This window comes from Protopterus annectens, chromosome 9.part0 (genome assembly GCF_019279795.1).
Source record: "Protopterus annectens isolate FY-2018-M chromosome 9.part0, PAN1.0, whole genome shotgun sequence".
Lineage (NCBI taxonomy): Eukaryota > Metazoa > Chordata > Ceratodontiformes > Protopteridae > Protopterus > Protopterus annectens.
The window spans coordinates 1213560251-1213576391 of NC_056743.1; the positions used below are offsets into that span (position 1 = coordinate 1213560251).

At 39.3% G+C, this 16141-nt stretch overlaps 1 protein-coding gene across 2 annotated transcripts in view; it reads left to right on the top strand.

Moving 5' to 3' along the window:
* Positions 1 to 825: 825 nt before the first annotated feature.
* LOC122811948 (double C2-like domain-containing protein beta) overlaps positions 826 to 16141 on the top strand; it is a 1736177-nt gene continuing 1720861 nt past the window's right edge. The window contains exon 1 of one of the 2 annotated variants that reach the window (XM_044084139.1): positions 826 to 3460. In XM_044084139.1, coding sequence (XP_043940074.1) covers positions 3130 to 3460 — 331 coding nt within the window. In that variant the 5' untranslated portion in view covers positions 826 to 3129. The remainder of the gene's footprint in view (positions 3461 to 16141) is intronic. The other variant, XM_044084141.1, reaches the window with a different exon arrangement.

The window sequence follows — 16141 nt, forward strand, 5'->3', positions numbered from 1 at the left end:
CGTCCCCTTTGTTCTGGATGTCATCAGTTAATGGCCCGTTGCTGTTTGCAGACTGCGACACTGTCGGTGAGCATCTCAGACTGAGGTGGTGTATATTGCAAACATATCAGCTGTTGTTATTTCTGCCAAATCTCAGATTCTGAATGCCCTAGCCAAATGCATTATTAATTAGAGAGGCAGACAATGCATCCCAGCAAAATTTCCACAAGTGAATCAGCAGGACCTGAAACTTACTACGTGACCGTATCCTATGCACATGACTTTGAAGCATTCTAAGGGTAGGAGAGCTGAAGTACCCACTGGGGATATTCTTTTATGAACAACCCTCAGTACAGACTCGCAGAAGAATCGGTCTGATTAGATAAAATAAAACTCCGAATGATATAGTTGCATCTTTTAGACAAAAATAACAGTGTTTAAAATTGTGCATCAATTGTTTATTAATCTACTGCCCCCTTATTTGCAATTTAACATCCTTCCCGACCACTGAGAAGTGCTGAAGATGACAGCCCAAGACATAAAAGTAACAGTTCTTTAGCAATAAAACATAATTTCTTTATCGATAAAAACGATCTAAATACTTCACTCAATAGAATGCTTATGTATGTTTACTATTTTAGCTTCCTTCTTCGTTCTGGTCCACTGGATCTGTAAATCCAGCAGACAGCGAAAATGTCTAGATATCTGCATTTTCAGCTTTCTTGTTCGTTATGGGCTGCTCGGTTTGTAAATACAGTAGGTTGTGACTTCAGGTCCTCCTTACCTGCCCTTCTCAGCAGCCTCCTCTGGGTCCCTCAGACTCGTTGCATTGTGTTTGTTTGTTGGAGCCAGATATAGTAAGCGAGCAATTTTGACATTTTGAGTGCAGAACAATCAAGTTGTAAGATGTTCAATTATGAAGCATAGCACAGAAGAAGGCGACGATTTTTTATTGAATTTTGTGCTGTCGACTTCATGCAAGACGATGTGTCCTTTCTTAGAAAGGACACCTTCCCAGACTCTCTTTTTAATATTGATGTGCATATGGTCAGTGCAAATGAATAGGTGCAGCTTGCATTTACACATACTTACTTAACACCAGTACAGTGCATTGGGTGAAATCCCAATAAGTTGAGGCTTATTGAGGTTGAAAGTTGCTATTACAGTTAACAAGTATAATGCCTGGCCCTAGATGAGTGTCCCCTTTCTCTCTCCAACACACGACCACAGTTCTATCCACAGCTCACTCATTGCACGCCTGCCAAGTATTGGCTTGTAACTTGCATACCTTTCTTTCCAAGGTTTTGGGGATATAGTACATTGTAAGATCCCAGGAGGTGTACTACAGAAGTGTTTCTTTAACCCCTCCCCTTTAGATAGAAAGCGTTTCTCTCCGAAGCCACACTCTAGAGTAAGTGAGACTCATTCCAGCGCAAAAGGTAAGGTCCATGTTGTTGTTCTTGAAATGAGGGACTGAGATACAAACATTCAGTCAGGCTGAGAAAGAAGTGGATAGATCAGTTACAATCTTGATCTCCTGCTTTGATGAAAGCATTTTTGCGGGTGTGAGGCTGAACACTGGTAAAATAAAGGATCGGAAAAGAGAACCAGGACAAAAGGAAGAGGCATTAACGTCGGACACAAAGAGTATTGGAAGTTAAAGAACAGACACTGTTCGGTATGCCACACTTTAAGGCTGTTCTCTTCCAGTTGATATTTTAAACATATTTTCTTAAACAGAATGGTGCTCACCATCTGATAGCTCACTATTTTTTGCGAATATGTAATTTAGTTGCCTGTTGTTCTTTCCCTGTATATTTGTATACTAATGTGCCACGATTCGGGATGTTTGTGGGCTAACTACATCATCGAAATGTAAATGTCAGTCATGTATTTTTTTTCGACTATTATAGTGTTTGGTCAACCATATTCTGGCGTAAAAAGTTTACTTTGTTATCTATTTACATAGACTTTTCACACGAGAGTCACGCTTTAAGTGTGCATTATTTTGCATCATCCTTTCTAAACAGACTCGCGCTAAGCTTCGAGTTTCATCCCTGGATTAAAAAAAGTGTTTTTATGTTCACTATTGTTGTTGCATAGTCGTGCCATCGTTAATTATTATACTATTCCGGGTATGTTACAAACCCAGAGGTTTGAGAAAGCTGATAGCTATTTGGTGTTGTGCAAGCTTTTCTGCCAGAATACTTGTGGAAATACGTGGCTGAACTGTCCAGGGTCCTGAATTAGAAGTCCCGACCAATACGTAGTCGTTCAAACAGTGCAGCTGTTCACCTGTGGCTCCTAACTGTACGTGTCGGGAAATATTTCACTGCTGACATTTGTCGAACTTGCTTCTCCATGGCTGGAACATTTAAAGACAGGCACTAAAACAGTATTTGGACTGCTTGAGGTTCTGGGTTGTATTAATTAAGAAATTACGGAGCACCCAACTGCTTGCGCTGAGGTGCTTACAACGTCCTAGTCATTCCACTAAAGACTGGGAATTCTTCACACCTTTTCTGTCTTGGCTTTGTATTCTGCTCATTTGGAGTTCAATAATCAAGACTGGGAACGCACAACAATCGTAACTGAAGTCTTCCTTCAGACTGAGGGAAACCCCTATAAAATGTCCGAAAGAGGTCATGTGCACATTGGAGCTGTTAAACTAAAATGAAGGCATAGCTTCAAGTCCCGAACTGCACACAAGCAGATTCTTTAGAGTGGCATGTAGGCTAGGTGACACGAAGCCAGACTGTACAAGTGCAGCATTTTGCAGCTGGAAGGAACGAACTCATGGAACACCGATGTCCGTGGAGATGGCATGAGTCGACCTCTCCAAACTAAAACACATTCATCTTGCACTTGTTTAGAAAAGGCACCATTAGCTGTTCCATTTTATGTTAGTTTATTTATTCATTGCATCTGTCTGCAAACCTTTTGTACAATTCCTGGCCATTTTGTATTCTTATGTGAAAGTTTCATCGTTAACTTTTTGCATTTCCCGTTTATTTTTGTAACAATTATGTGCTCGCTTTACCTTGCAAATAGATACTAAATCTCACAGATTAGAGCCCTTGTTACCACCTTTTTATCCTCCCTCAAAAAGTCATTATAACTTTAGGGAGTTTAGTGTCTCATAGAGCCTGGATGACGGTCCGCAGAGTTGAAAAAGTAAGCATCCAGGAGCACATGGCAATTGACGTGTGCCCTGGTCCTATCCGGCCCATCAAACAGATTTCGGACTACTTCCCCAGGTTTCATCACTTCCCACCAGCCCTCATCAGTCCTAAGCCTGGCCCAACAACTTCCCATAGGCAAAACGAAGATCAGGACAGACATGAAGGGGACAGATCTGTTGGACAGGGCAATACGAACGACTGCTGGGAAATGTGTCCTGTTAAGGATAAGAGAAGGACCGAATTTCATAGAGAGAAAGTCCATGAAGCAGATGAGGACAGTTATGACTCTGATGATGCAAGTGAGTTAAATATTTTGTTGAAATGTATGTAATAATTATTTCTGTATCCTTAATGCAATTATGTGACCAGGAATCACGTCTATAGATTAATGTGGCTGTATACAATTTTTATGCTAACTTTGAAGTTGCTGCACTATTTTTATTTTCAGGAGATAGAGATGGAGAGGAAGAGAAAAAACTAAATTTATTTAATACTTTTTATCTTGAAATTGTAAATTCCTCCCCAACCACTGCACTTTACCCACCACAATCTTTGTCACACCAGTCCTCCATACACCAATAAGATGGAAATAACAAGAAATAGAAGATTTAAGGAAAGTCTAGTGTTTTGGCAATTTGGTCAATTTTGCTTATTTTAATAGTTAAATAATTTATCCAAACCTATTTTTTTCCATGACCCAGACAACACTGCATTACTAAGTAACATAACTATGGTGTAGGTTAACAGATCTGAATGCCAATTTAAATGTAGTAAGCATACATGTAGATACCTGGGGTGCACAATGACAAACTACCAGAAAAAGTTTAACTACGAACCAGGGTGCATTGATTTAGTCTTACTGCAATGAAATGAGAGCTACTCTTGTGCAGAATTTTTAATTTTAATAACCTAGTGGGTTATATTGTCCTGAGCTATTCAGAACACCTTGCAAGTTTACAGTTTGCCTTATAGTGGAAGAGAAACCCTGACCCTTCAGTAGTTCTGCTGAAGTTTGATGCTGTTCTGTAAATCTGGTGTGCTACTAGAGAATACTGTATCACTGATTTTATTTTATAATATTGAGAATTTCAAGTGAGATTTAGAAGGCAGAGCTGTTATAGGATCTTTGATGTGTCACATTATTGTCTATTAATTGTTTTTGCTCCAGATTTCCCTATCGTGAAACAGCATTACATTGAGTGCCAAGAATATTGAGTAGACTGAAATTAAAAGCAGGATGCCATATGTTTATCTTTTAGTTGTGGTACAGCTAGATATGAGGCACTGATTACAAGCTGGTTAAATGTGAACTGTTAAGCACACTGAAGATGATCCCAAACCAGAAGTAGGAAAGAAACTGAGTAATACTTATAGATTCTGCAGCTAAAAAAAATATAGCATTGGAAGTACGATAAGGAACTAAGAAAGAGAAAAAAAAGTGCCTGGACAGGAAATAATTGTGAAGATCCAGACAAAGTTAAAACAGTTTAATGGGCAGTGGCATGCTCTGTTGGAGGCAAAGAGCTGCCCCTTGAGACTCAGAGCAGAGGGTGTGAATGATATGATGTTTCAGACTCCTTTCCAGACTTACAAATGGCAGTACCAATGGTAAGTTGCTGTAGATAAATACTATTCTGCTTCTGTGTTCTCTGGTATCTATTGTGTTTCCATCACAGTAAAATATGGATGCCTCTGAGGCGTTCATTTTATTGTCATAAATTAGGGTTCATTCCTAAGTGTTTGTATATGAACAGCTAAAGAATATTAACAAGGTGAGTTAATGAGCAAGACAGATAACATATTGTTGTGGCTGAATGCAGTTGGAGAACATACTGTTGTTGATGATACTTTGATATTAACTTATACTAAAAAAACCTCCTGAAGAAATGGACAGTTATATCAAGAATATCATACCCCTGAACATGGAGTCAGACATGCTCATAACTTAAAGTTCACTTTAAATAAACAACCACGTTTTGTAATGCACTTTTGCCTTTCTGTCTTTAGCTTTAATTTTCTATAAGATACTGCACTCACTGATTTGTTAATCCATTAAAAAAGAAAGAAAAATGAAAAATCACACGGGATCTCCACATGACTCCAGAAACATACTCTTCACTGAGCCCCCCCACCCCCAACAAATGAAATAAGAAAGATTTGGCTCATAACAGAGCCCAGCCATCACTGACTTGCAGTTCATTGTAGAAGTTCATTGACTGTTAACATTTACATTTAGTCAGGTCCCATAATTATACAGACACTTACTCAGTATTTTAAATCTGTAACAAGTTTTGGCTTGCCCAGGTCTCTTCTCAAATATCCTGGGGCTAACTAAGAACCCTGCCCTCAGCATTTGAGAAGCATTTCTTTAAAGTGTGCATCTTAAGCTGATTTAGACTACTTTATAGCATTTGTGATGCAGTCCTTGAACTGCATCAGCACTGGTGCTACCCTTCTCATGCCTATGTCTTTCTAGAGAAAGGTTCATAGGTAAATACTAGACTAGCTGCCCTTGTGGGTCATTTTAAACTTAGCCAATTTCTTTTTCAAAGATGAGAATCAAACTCTGTACCTTATGTCTGTGAGGTAACCATTATACCAATCCCCAACTCTTAAAATGCATCTCCCCAATTGCCTTTGACATTTTAAGGGATAAACAGAAACCCTTACAACATTTGAAGTAATGATCTCTGTTTACTAGACCATCACTCTAATCCCTGAGCTACATGGCCAGAAAACAAACATAGGTCCATAGTTAGTTAGTAAGCATGTAGTCCAGGAGGCCATTGAGGAGCCTAGTCCGAATTCCAAATCACTGATTGGTTAAGTAACTTAATCAAGGTCACATAGTAGGTAAATGAAGATGGAAAGAGCCAAACTCTTCACTCTTGTACAAGAATCTTTAACAAGCCAGAGCTTTAGCCCTCTGTGCTAACAGCTAGATGTTGCCCAGGCTGTCCAGAAGAACATGCAGTACCCCAGACCAGTGCATGCGCCTTAAACAGAAACAGTAACTCAAGCGATCTCAACTGTGTGCTCTTCGGTGGTGCTGCTTGCATTAATACAGTGACATGAACCTTACACAGGCCCTTCCACACCCCCATGCACTAGGGCTCATGTCTGCACACTCTGTATTAATTTAAGCAACACATAGGAAACACAGTTGTGATCAGTTGTGCCACAGATTTGTATCAGATACACATCATTACTTTCAAGTCCCATTTGCAAAAATGGGCATTCACAAGTAGGTCTTAAGAAAAATATTCCAAATAGACTAAATAAATAGCATTCTGTTTAGACAACTTTTTTGTTGATGACATTTCATTGGCAGTGTAACTAAATGTTTGTGTGTGTGTGTGTGTGTGTGTGTGTGTGTGTGTGTGTGTGTGTGTGTGTGTGTATATATATATATATATATATATATATATATATATATATATTGGGGAAGCAGTTGTTTTGTCAGCTCCTATAGCAACTGTTGGCATTGCTATAGGAACTGCATTGGCTCCAAGCTATGCCTCTCCTTAAATAATATGTACAAGAACATTCTAATTTTTATAACAACATAATTAATCACTACATAAACACATATAGTCTGATGGTGGATTTGAAGGATCTGCAACCATTCTAGGATCTCTTTTAATTAATTAGATAATATCAATTTAAAATCTGACCTTTACTAATAGGTTATAATACTGAGACAGTTAATTTTGCAGTTTTGGTTCAGTATATTCAGAATAATAAATCTGGTTCTATGTTTTACATATATAAAATATGCCAATATATATTTAGAATATTAGTCTGTTAGCTGAAAAGCAATAGGCATACAGTCAACTGAGGACCAGTAAATGTCTGGTAGCTGCTGTGAGACAAAAGAATGACTCAGAATGTATTGGAAATTCCTTTATAACTGCTGAGCAACCAAGACAACACTCCAAATGGTAACTTAAAAAATAAGGTAACACTCAAAGTAATAAACAACACTCCAAGCAGTATTAAGCGCTTTTGTCAACCAAGTGACTTCATCAGAATAAAATACTGCTACTAACAACTGTTTAAATATAAATCATGAACCAATCATCTCAAACTTACATCACTTCCTTCTAAAATATTGTACTAAATCAAATTAGTATGCTAACAATTTTTAAAAAATAATTAAAACCTATCTATTATACATATTCCATAAATAACTATTATAAGCATTAAACAAAGATAACATCTACCTAAATCACAATAAAAACATAGATCTTAGTTTCAACACTGAAGACATAGATATCCTATCGTTCAACCCAGGTGAATGATATGCATCCAGTCTTATTTGCCACTTAAGCTCAACAAATTCTAAATAATCATCGACTGCCCCCCCCATTGTCCCCCCTGTTCCAATATAACAAATGTAAAAGAATGGTTAGGTTTATTACAAATATGCTTATATAGTGCATTATTCTCATTTTTATGTTTGATGTAATATAAATGCTGGTATATTCTATTTCTGAGGGCATTCTTAGTCTTTCCCACATAATAACTTTCACACTTGGTACATAATGCCAGATAGACCACTCCCTTACTATAGCAGTACATTTTCTTCTTATTAGTAATAATCCCAACATTTTTTAATTTAATTTTCTCTGTATTCATAACATAAGGGCATTGGGTACATCTTCCACACTTGAAAGCCCCTCCTTGTCGTGTTTCATGTTTTGTTTTTTCAAATAATCCCTTAAAAGAAGTATCCTTTTTATAAACTACCTTAGGTTCAATACCAACTTTCGCCTGCACATCAAAGTCTACCTCAAATATTTTCCAATATTTGGAGATAATATTTCTAATATCTAAAAAATCACTAGAATAAGTAAGGGTGAACACTCGTCCAAAATCTATTAGATTATTACAATTTCTCTGACCTCCAATAGTGACCTGAGCTAATAGGCAAGAAAATGCCCATTAATTCTCTAACTTTTACTTCATTGTATATATCAAAGACAAAGGTTTCAGGGTAACCTCTCCTACAAAGCATGTTTTTCATTACTTCACATTCTTTCAGGAAATCATCAAAATCAGAGACCATTCTAGCCAGTCTCACATATTGACCCATAACTAGGGCCTTCTTTTGGTGCAATGGGTGCGCACTTGCAAAATGTAGCAATGAATTGGAGTATGTTGGTTTTCTATATAACTGAGAGATGAAACAATTATTAATAAAGTCTTTCCTAATAGTAACATCCAAGAAATTGACAAAATCCAAGTTCTTATTCATAGTAAATTTAAGAAAACCAGTTGTATCATTTATGTATGTGAAGAACTTCTCCAAGTCATCTTCACTACCATTCCAGAAAAGGACAATATAATTAAGGTATCGCCCATACAATACCAATGAAGCCCTAAATTCTGAATTAAATACAAACAGGTCTTCCCATTGTGCCAAAACAATGTTTGCAAAAAACTGGAGCACAGCACGCACCCATTGCCACCCCTTGCTTTTGTTTAAAAAGATGTCCTTCAAAGGTGACAAAATTATTATCCAACACAATTTCCATACATGAACGAATGGTTAAGATAGTCTCGTGTTTAAATGTAGAATTGGCGCATAAATAATCATAGAACAATTCAAGGCCAATTTGATGGGGTATAACCGAAAATAGGTCACACACATCAATAGTGGTCAGAATAAGGTTCTTATCAAACATGCCATGTTGAATTTTTGTAAGGAAGTCCCATGAGTCCTTTATCAAAGAACTATGACTATTAAGTACATGTTTGACCTTACTGTCAACAAATTTAGCAAGACTATAGGTTTTTGAGGCCTTAGCATCAACAATCGGTCTTAACAGTGGATTGGAGATGGATTTGTGAATTTTCGGTATACCAAAAATTGTCGGTATTCTAGGATGTACAGCTAACAAGTAGTTATAAGTCTCAATAGTGATTTGCCCATTAAGTAATAGCTGTTCTAATTCTAAATCTATATTACGATAGGCCAAATTCATTTCATTACGAGAAACTTCTAGGTATACCTCACTATACAACATTTCAAACATTTTACTGTTGTAGTCATTCACGTTCATTATGACCAACCCACCCCCTTTATCAGGTTTCATTAATCTGATATCATGTTGTTCAAGAATGTCCTTAAGCAAAATAGCTTCCCTCCTTTCAAGGTTATAACTATCAATTCTCTTGTTCTTTCCATATAATAATTTCCTGATATCAAATTCACATAGATTTTCAAACAATTGTACTAAAGGGTGAGAAGGGGGTGAAAAAGTGCTAGGTCTCTGAAGTTCCAAAGGTTCAATGTTCATATTACCATTTTGAAAATATAAAGCTAAATTCAGTTTTCTTGTAAAAAGTTTTAGTTGAAGAATACAATCAACTATTCTCCCCTTTACTCTGACCTTTACTAATAGGTTATAATACTGAACCAGTTAATTTTGCAGTTTTGGTTCTGTATATTCAGAATAATAAATCTGGTTCTATGTTTTACGTATATAAAAAGATGCCTATATATATTTAGAATATTAGTCTGTTAGCTGAAAAGCAATAGGCATACAGTCAACTGAGGACCAGTTCAACAAATTCCATTTCATCAAGAGAGGTAGAGAAAACATATAACTTGCTGTAGGTTTATCAACTTGCCATGTGATTTGAAAATATTTGCTTGATCTTTAGTCATATTAGGACAGTAGAGGGCCCCTTGCATAGGAGATGGAAGCTTTGCCTTCATGTAAAAAGTGGGTTCTGGCCATCATACTGACAACCAGCTCACTCAGCATTAGCTCACCAAGACCCAGCTATTAAAATGCATAAAAGCAAATGTGTGGAGAGGTCAGTGGCACAAATGTTGTCCTTTTAAGTCAAAATGCAGTTAATCAGATAAATACTCTCCTGTCTCCTATACCTACCACTTATATACCAACTTTGGGATCAGACTATCACCAAGAAAGGGATACAGTCTGGTCTCTATGTATAAGACTGATTCTCCCCATTTGTGATTGCACTCATCAGTTCTTACTTGCTAATCCTGATCATGAGGACAGTGACTGGTAGGAATTTGAATATCTGCCTCTAGGTGAGGTGTCCCTACTGGTAGTAGAAAACACCCAGAAAAAGATCTAAGGAATTGCCCGAGTGATCTTTTGTGCTTGATCGAATGGTCTTCAGTGCAGCAGGCTTCATTCATCTTTAAAAGCATATGAATATTTGTCACTTTTACTTTGAGTCTTTGTTTAGACCTTACAGATCTCCCTGTCTGTGACAGAAATCATGGCTTTCATTAAAGTAGTGGAACCAGGGACTATTTTGTATGCACCTCTGCAGTTTTTTGTACATACATTAGGAAGTGTCCAAGCAGCTGGTATTCAGTAGGCACAGTGTATGTGTGTGTGTGTGGGGGGGGGGGGTTCAGTCACTTATACAAGTGGTGTAACTCCTTAGGAAGTACTTCTTCCTTTGAAATTGGGCACCACCTCAAAGCATGAGGTTTTCTGATTCAATTCTCATCTGGGGTGCCTTCTGTCTGGAGTCTGTTTTTCCCCCCATGTGCACATGGACTTTCTCTGAGTGCTTCAATCTCCTCCCACTCTCCAAAGCCATGCAATAGGTGGATGTGACATACTAAATTAATTGTAGTATTTGTGAGTGTGTGTGTGTGTGTGTGTGTGTGTGTGTGTGTGTGTGTGTGTGTGTGTGTGTGTGTGTGTGTGTGTGTGTGTGTGGTATGTGTGTGTGTATGTGCAGTATGGAAGAACAACCATGGCAGGACTAGCCATCTGGTGGTGTGAATATAGGCTCTAGATTATTGTCACTTCTGAAGTGGCACAACAACCCCATGTGCAAAATTGAGGAAAAGAGGTTGTGGATGGATGGATCTCCTGTCTAATCCCTGCTTTCCATAAGGCATTCTTTGGCAAGATATGCTCCCCTTATACATGATCTCATTCCACTTTCATTCCTTCCAGGGAGAGGCAAGAATGCAATAGTCTGTATCTGGCCAGTCCACTAATGTGAAAGTCACTAGCTGAACCTGAGTCACTGCTGGTGCAGGTAGAATTCCTATCACCTGTAATAATAGGATGGCTGCATATATGACATAATATACCAGCAAGTGACTTTCCTTAGGTTTTATGAAGGTCTATAGATTTTAAATTCTTTTAGTATCAAGTAGAAAGTCAAGATTTATCTTTATAAACAGGGGCTATGAAGTTACATTTGCCATGAACAAACAGCCAGTGTCAAATGATTGTAGATTGTCCAGTATTGTCTTATGTTAATGAAGATATTACTTAAGAAATATATTACAAAACTGGAGAGGATACATTTCCTTTGGTGGATATGAGTAATTATTGTACTAATAGTAAAGATATTAAAAATATTATTATTAAGCAGTGGTCTGCATTCAGGTATGACAAAGTAATTCTGGCTATAGGTTCATAGGTAGGTACTAGGCTATCTGCCCGAAGGCATTTATAAGCCTAGCTGGAATGTGTTGGCTTTCGCTGCCCCCTTAGATTAGTTCCCTATGCCTCTGTCCAGCAGAGCCATTGAAGTGATCCCTGGGGTAAACATTCTGTTTCCCATCCACTCGTCAAGGTTTCTCTTGAAGTGGTTTAGTGAGAAGCTCTGCCTAATGTAGATTGGAATCTTGTTCCAGAGCATGGGAAGTCTCTGGGACAGGAATCTATCCCTCCAGCACATCCTATTTATTGTTGTGGTGAGGTTTAGATCCCTGGAGTGTGTGGCTCGAGGGGATATGGTTTTCTTTATGTGGAGCATGTCCATCAATTCTGGGTTGGACATGGCCTTGTATGTCAGGCAGAGATCACCTCTGAGTAGGCGGTATGCAACCGAGTACAGCTGGAGTTTCTTCAGTCGAGCTGCATAGGGCATCTGCTTGAGGCCAGTGATCCTCTTGGTGAGGTACTTCTGTGGTCTTTCCAGTTGTTGCAGGTGTCTTGTAAGGTACATCCCAAATGGGGCATTGTACTCTATGATGGGTCTGATGAGTGATGCATGGAGGGGCCCAATGACCCCTTTCGATCTGGATGCAAACCCTTTTGTGATTAGATGGGCCACATAGAAGGATTTTCTAACCACTTTGGCAATGTGATTATCAAAGGAGAGGTTACTATCTACTTGGGTCCCCAGATCCCTTATCACGTCTTCCGTATTTAGGGGGCTACCACCTATGTGGTAGTTCGTGGGTACTTTGTTTTTTCCAAAGGGGATGATTATGCACTTTTTGGCATTTAGCTTGAGGCCATGGTTTTGACACCAGGTATCTGTCTCAGTGAGACCCTTTTGGAGGATGTCTGTGTCAGCCGGAGAGTCAGTTATAGCCCCTAGTTTGCAGTCATCTGCGAACTTGGTCAGCCATAGTCCTCCTTTGCTTGCTTCTACCTCTGAGAAGTATATGCCAAACAGGAGGGGTCCTAGGACTGAGCCCTCGGGAATGCCACTTGTAACCGGTTTAGAGTCAGACCTAGCTCCCGCAATTCTTACCATGTGGGTTCTGTCCGTGAGCCAGTTGGCAACCCATCTCATAATGTAGGGGTTTATGTTCAGGCTGGTGAGCTTGTCTATAATACCTGAGTGGGGAATGGTGTTGAAGCCTTTGCGAGGTCTAGGTAAGCTGTGTGGACCACCATTCCCTCGTCTATAGCCTTGGTAACTGTCTCAAAGAAGTCCACCAGTTTTAGGAGGCATGATCTGCCCTTAATAAAGCCAAACTGGGTAGGGTCCGGTGTTTGGAGGTTTCCAATTTCTCTGTTAATGAGATCCATGATGATGCATTCCATAGCTTTGCAGACTAAGCTAGTCAGGCTTATAGGGCAATAGTTCCCCGGGTCCGTTGTGGCACCACCTTTGTGGAGTGGAATAACCATTGCTGTGTGCCACTCTGTGGGCACATGGCCTGTGGAGAGGCTGAGTTTAAACAGTGTGTTTAGGTGAGGGATTAGTTCATCTTTGAGCTCATTTAGGACGCAGCCTGGGACACCATCCAGTCCCATTGATGCTGTGTTTTTGGCTATGGAGAGGGGTGTTATAACCTGAGTGTCTGTGATTTCAGGGGCACTACATTCTTCTGGTATAGTTATGGGCCCTTTTGGGGGTGAGAGGGGGGTGAAGTTTGCACTGAACCTGTCTGCCAGGATGTTGGCTATATTGGTCGGTTCAGTGTATTTTGTGCTATTCTGCACTAACTCCGAGCAGATCTGAGAATTGCCACTTACGGAATGCCTTGTGGTTATCTTTAGAGTCCATGGCAATTTTTTTTTCAAAGCTAGCCTTGGATGATTTTATGAGGGAATGTAGTTTCTTGCTGATACTGATCAGGGATGTCTTCCCTTCTTGGGATTTTACTCTTTTCTGTACTAGTTTCCTCCTTCTATTGTATAGCTTGTTTATGGTAGGGGTCCACCAGACTGGTTTCCTTTTCTTGGAGGAGTGAGTCTTGGTTTTGTTTGGGATAGCATGATCCATGCATTCTTGTAGATGCCCGTAGAGTGCATTAGTAAAGGATTTTGCAGCTTGGACAGCGTTATCCTTTAGCATGGGGGCTTTGAAATTTCCCAACTCGGTCTTAAGTAATGTGAAGTTTGCTTTTGAAAGGTTTACACGGTGGTTTCTTTGACTGGGGGTGGTGGCAGAATGTGGATATCCAGAGTGATTAGTTTATGGTCAGATCTAACCAGTGAGAGTTTGACCTCAGGTGTGGAACACCGGTCGCCCATGTTGGTGATGACCAGGTCCAATATGTTGTCACCTCTGTGGGGATGTTGATCAGTTGATCCAGGACATTTGAGTTTATAAATTTTAGGAAATGTTGGGCAAGGGAGTTTGTACTTGAGCAGTTCTCCCAGTTAATGTTTGGGTAATTGAAATCACCCAATATCAGGGTGTTTGGTAGGACCTTTATGTTTCCCAGTGTTTCCAGGAATGCGGAGTGGGGGTCCTGGGACATCGTGGGTAATCTGTAGCAAGTTATAATTTGAATAGCAGTTTTTCCCATTGTTAGTTACATGTGGATGATCTCTGAAGCATTGTGCTGTGCCACTAACCTGGAGGTGTGGGTATCCTTGATGAATATGGATACTCCCCCACCTTTTGTATTTCGATCCAGGTTTTGCGGCCAAAATGTATGGTATGAGTTGTAGCCTGGTAGTGCTGAGGCACCCTCTGGAGCCTTAAACCAGGTTTCTGTTACTGCACATATATCGATTTTCTCCATACGGAGGAGTGCCTTGAGTGCGTGCATTTTGAGGTTTGGACTTCTGGCATTGAGTAGCATTACCCTCAGTTTTTTGTTACTTGTACTATTTAAGGTGGTGGGTTTGTCTTTTGAGCCTTGCCTAAAAAAGGCACTATGGGGGTGGCAAGAGCCTTGGCCAATATTTGAAAGCCTAAGGGTGACAGGTGCAAGCCATCTCTAGCAAAGCAGCGTGGCTTGTTGAGCATGTCATCCCAGGCTGACAGACACTGGATCCCCTTTGAATGACACCAGAAGCTTAGGCAATTGTTGAAATTGATCATTTTTTCTCTATAGCATGGTATCACTCTTGGTGAGGGCAGGATGCTACTCAGGGTCAGGGTCATACCGGCCTGGGCTATGTGATCAGAGAGCTCCTCCATGTCTCTTTTCAAGTAGTCCAGGGAGGTACGGCTCAGGTCATTCACATCAACATGGACAATGACAGAGTCATATTTGTACTTGTTCTGGAGTGACCTGAGTGCTTGTGTTATGTGGTGGATCCTGGCACCCGACAGGCAGCTAACAGTAACCTTCTCCTTGTTCAGCCTAGGGAGTGGGACATCAGTGTGCCTGACTATAGAGTCACCTATTACTAGTATGTTGGGTATGTTATTTTGCCTTAAGGGCTGTGATTGTGTGGCACATTAGTTTTGTGAAGTATGTGTTTCATGGTTTGTGTTGGGGGGTGGAGGTTGCTTGGATGTCTGCTTTGGAGGTCTCTGTTGCTTTTGCAGATTTTTATTTAAAGACTCCGAGTATGTTTTCATGTTGGGTGGGATCTAGATTTTTACATGAATGAGGAAAACAGATGGATTTTTTTTTTGTCTGAATACTGTGGTGCCAAACATGCTAACATTACTTAAGTGGTTTCTTCCAGGTTTACAGATATTTTACTAATTGCCAGTCTATGTACGCACTGACATACTTTTATGTCAGAATGAAAAGAGAGCATCAGATTAAGACATACCTTTGTGACATAATGAAATAAAAAATGTATTTATTTCTTACATTTGTTGACTGGATATGTCTGACGGGGCCAGAGGCCCATTTTCAGTGGAGACTCGGTGAGAAAAGCTCCACAGTAATATATACAGTACAACAAACAAAAATGTAGTAACAGCAAACATTAGTACAATAGAATTATTTACAGCATCAAGAGACAGTACAATGCAAGGTCCTGTACATATTGAAAAATATGCCATTAATAAATATATTTTAAATAAAGAATTATCATATACATTTGGTTGCCATAGGTTGGCTATTTGCACACCTAGTGGCCATTAGCATGGCGGTCATAATGCATTGTTAGATATGGAATTAAGCCATTATTGTCAGCTTGCGGGGTATCAGGCAAAAACCATAATGGCTGATATTCTCTAAAACTTGTTTAAATTAAAATACTATGCACAGTAGAGAAGTGTGCTGTTGTGTAAATATAAGATTTTATGTAGAGTTCAAGTTAAGAAATGTGCTGTTGCATATGTGCACAATATGATGCATGTGTTATATCCTGAGATGCATTTTTCAGTTATGATGCCTTTAATGGACTAATTGGCTACTAATTGCTTTTCATAAGGTACATTTAAATAGGCTGCAAATGCTCTTTATATATTTACGTGAAGAAGAGTAAGGGTTTGCAAAAGTCTGTGCAAATTAATGTCATCATGCTGTGTAGAAACAACTATATGAAATATCTGTATAATCATAAGTCCATGAGCAACACTTGATCATA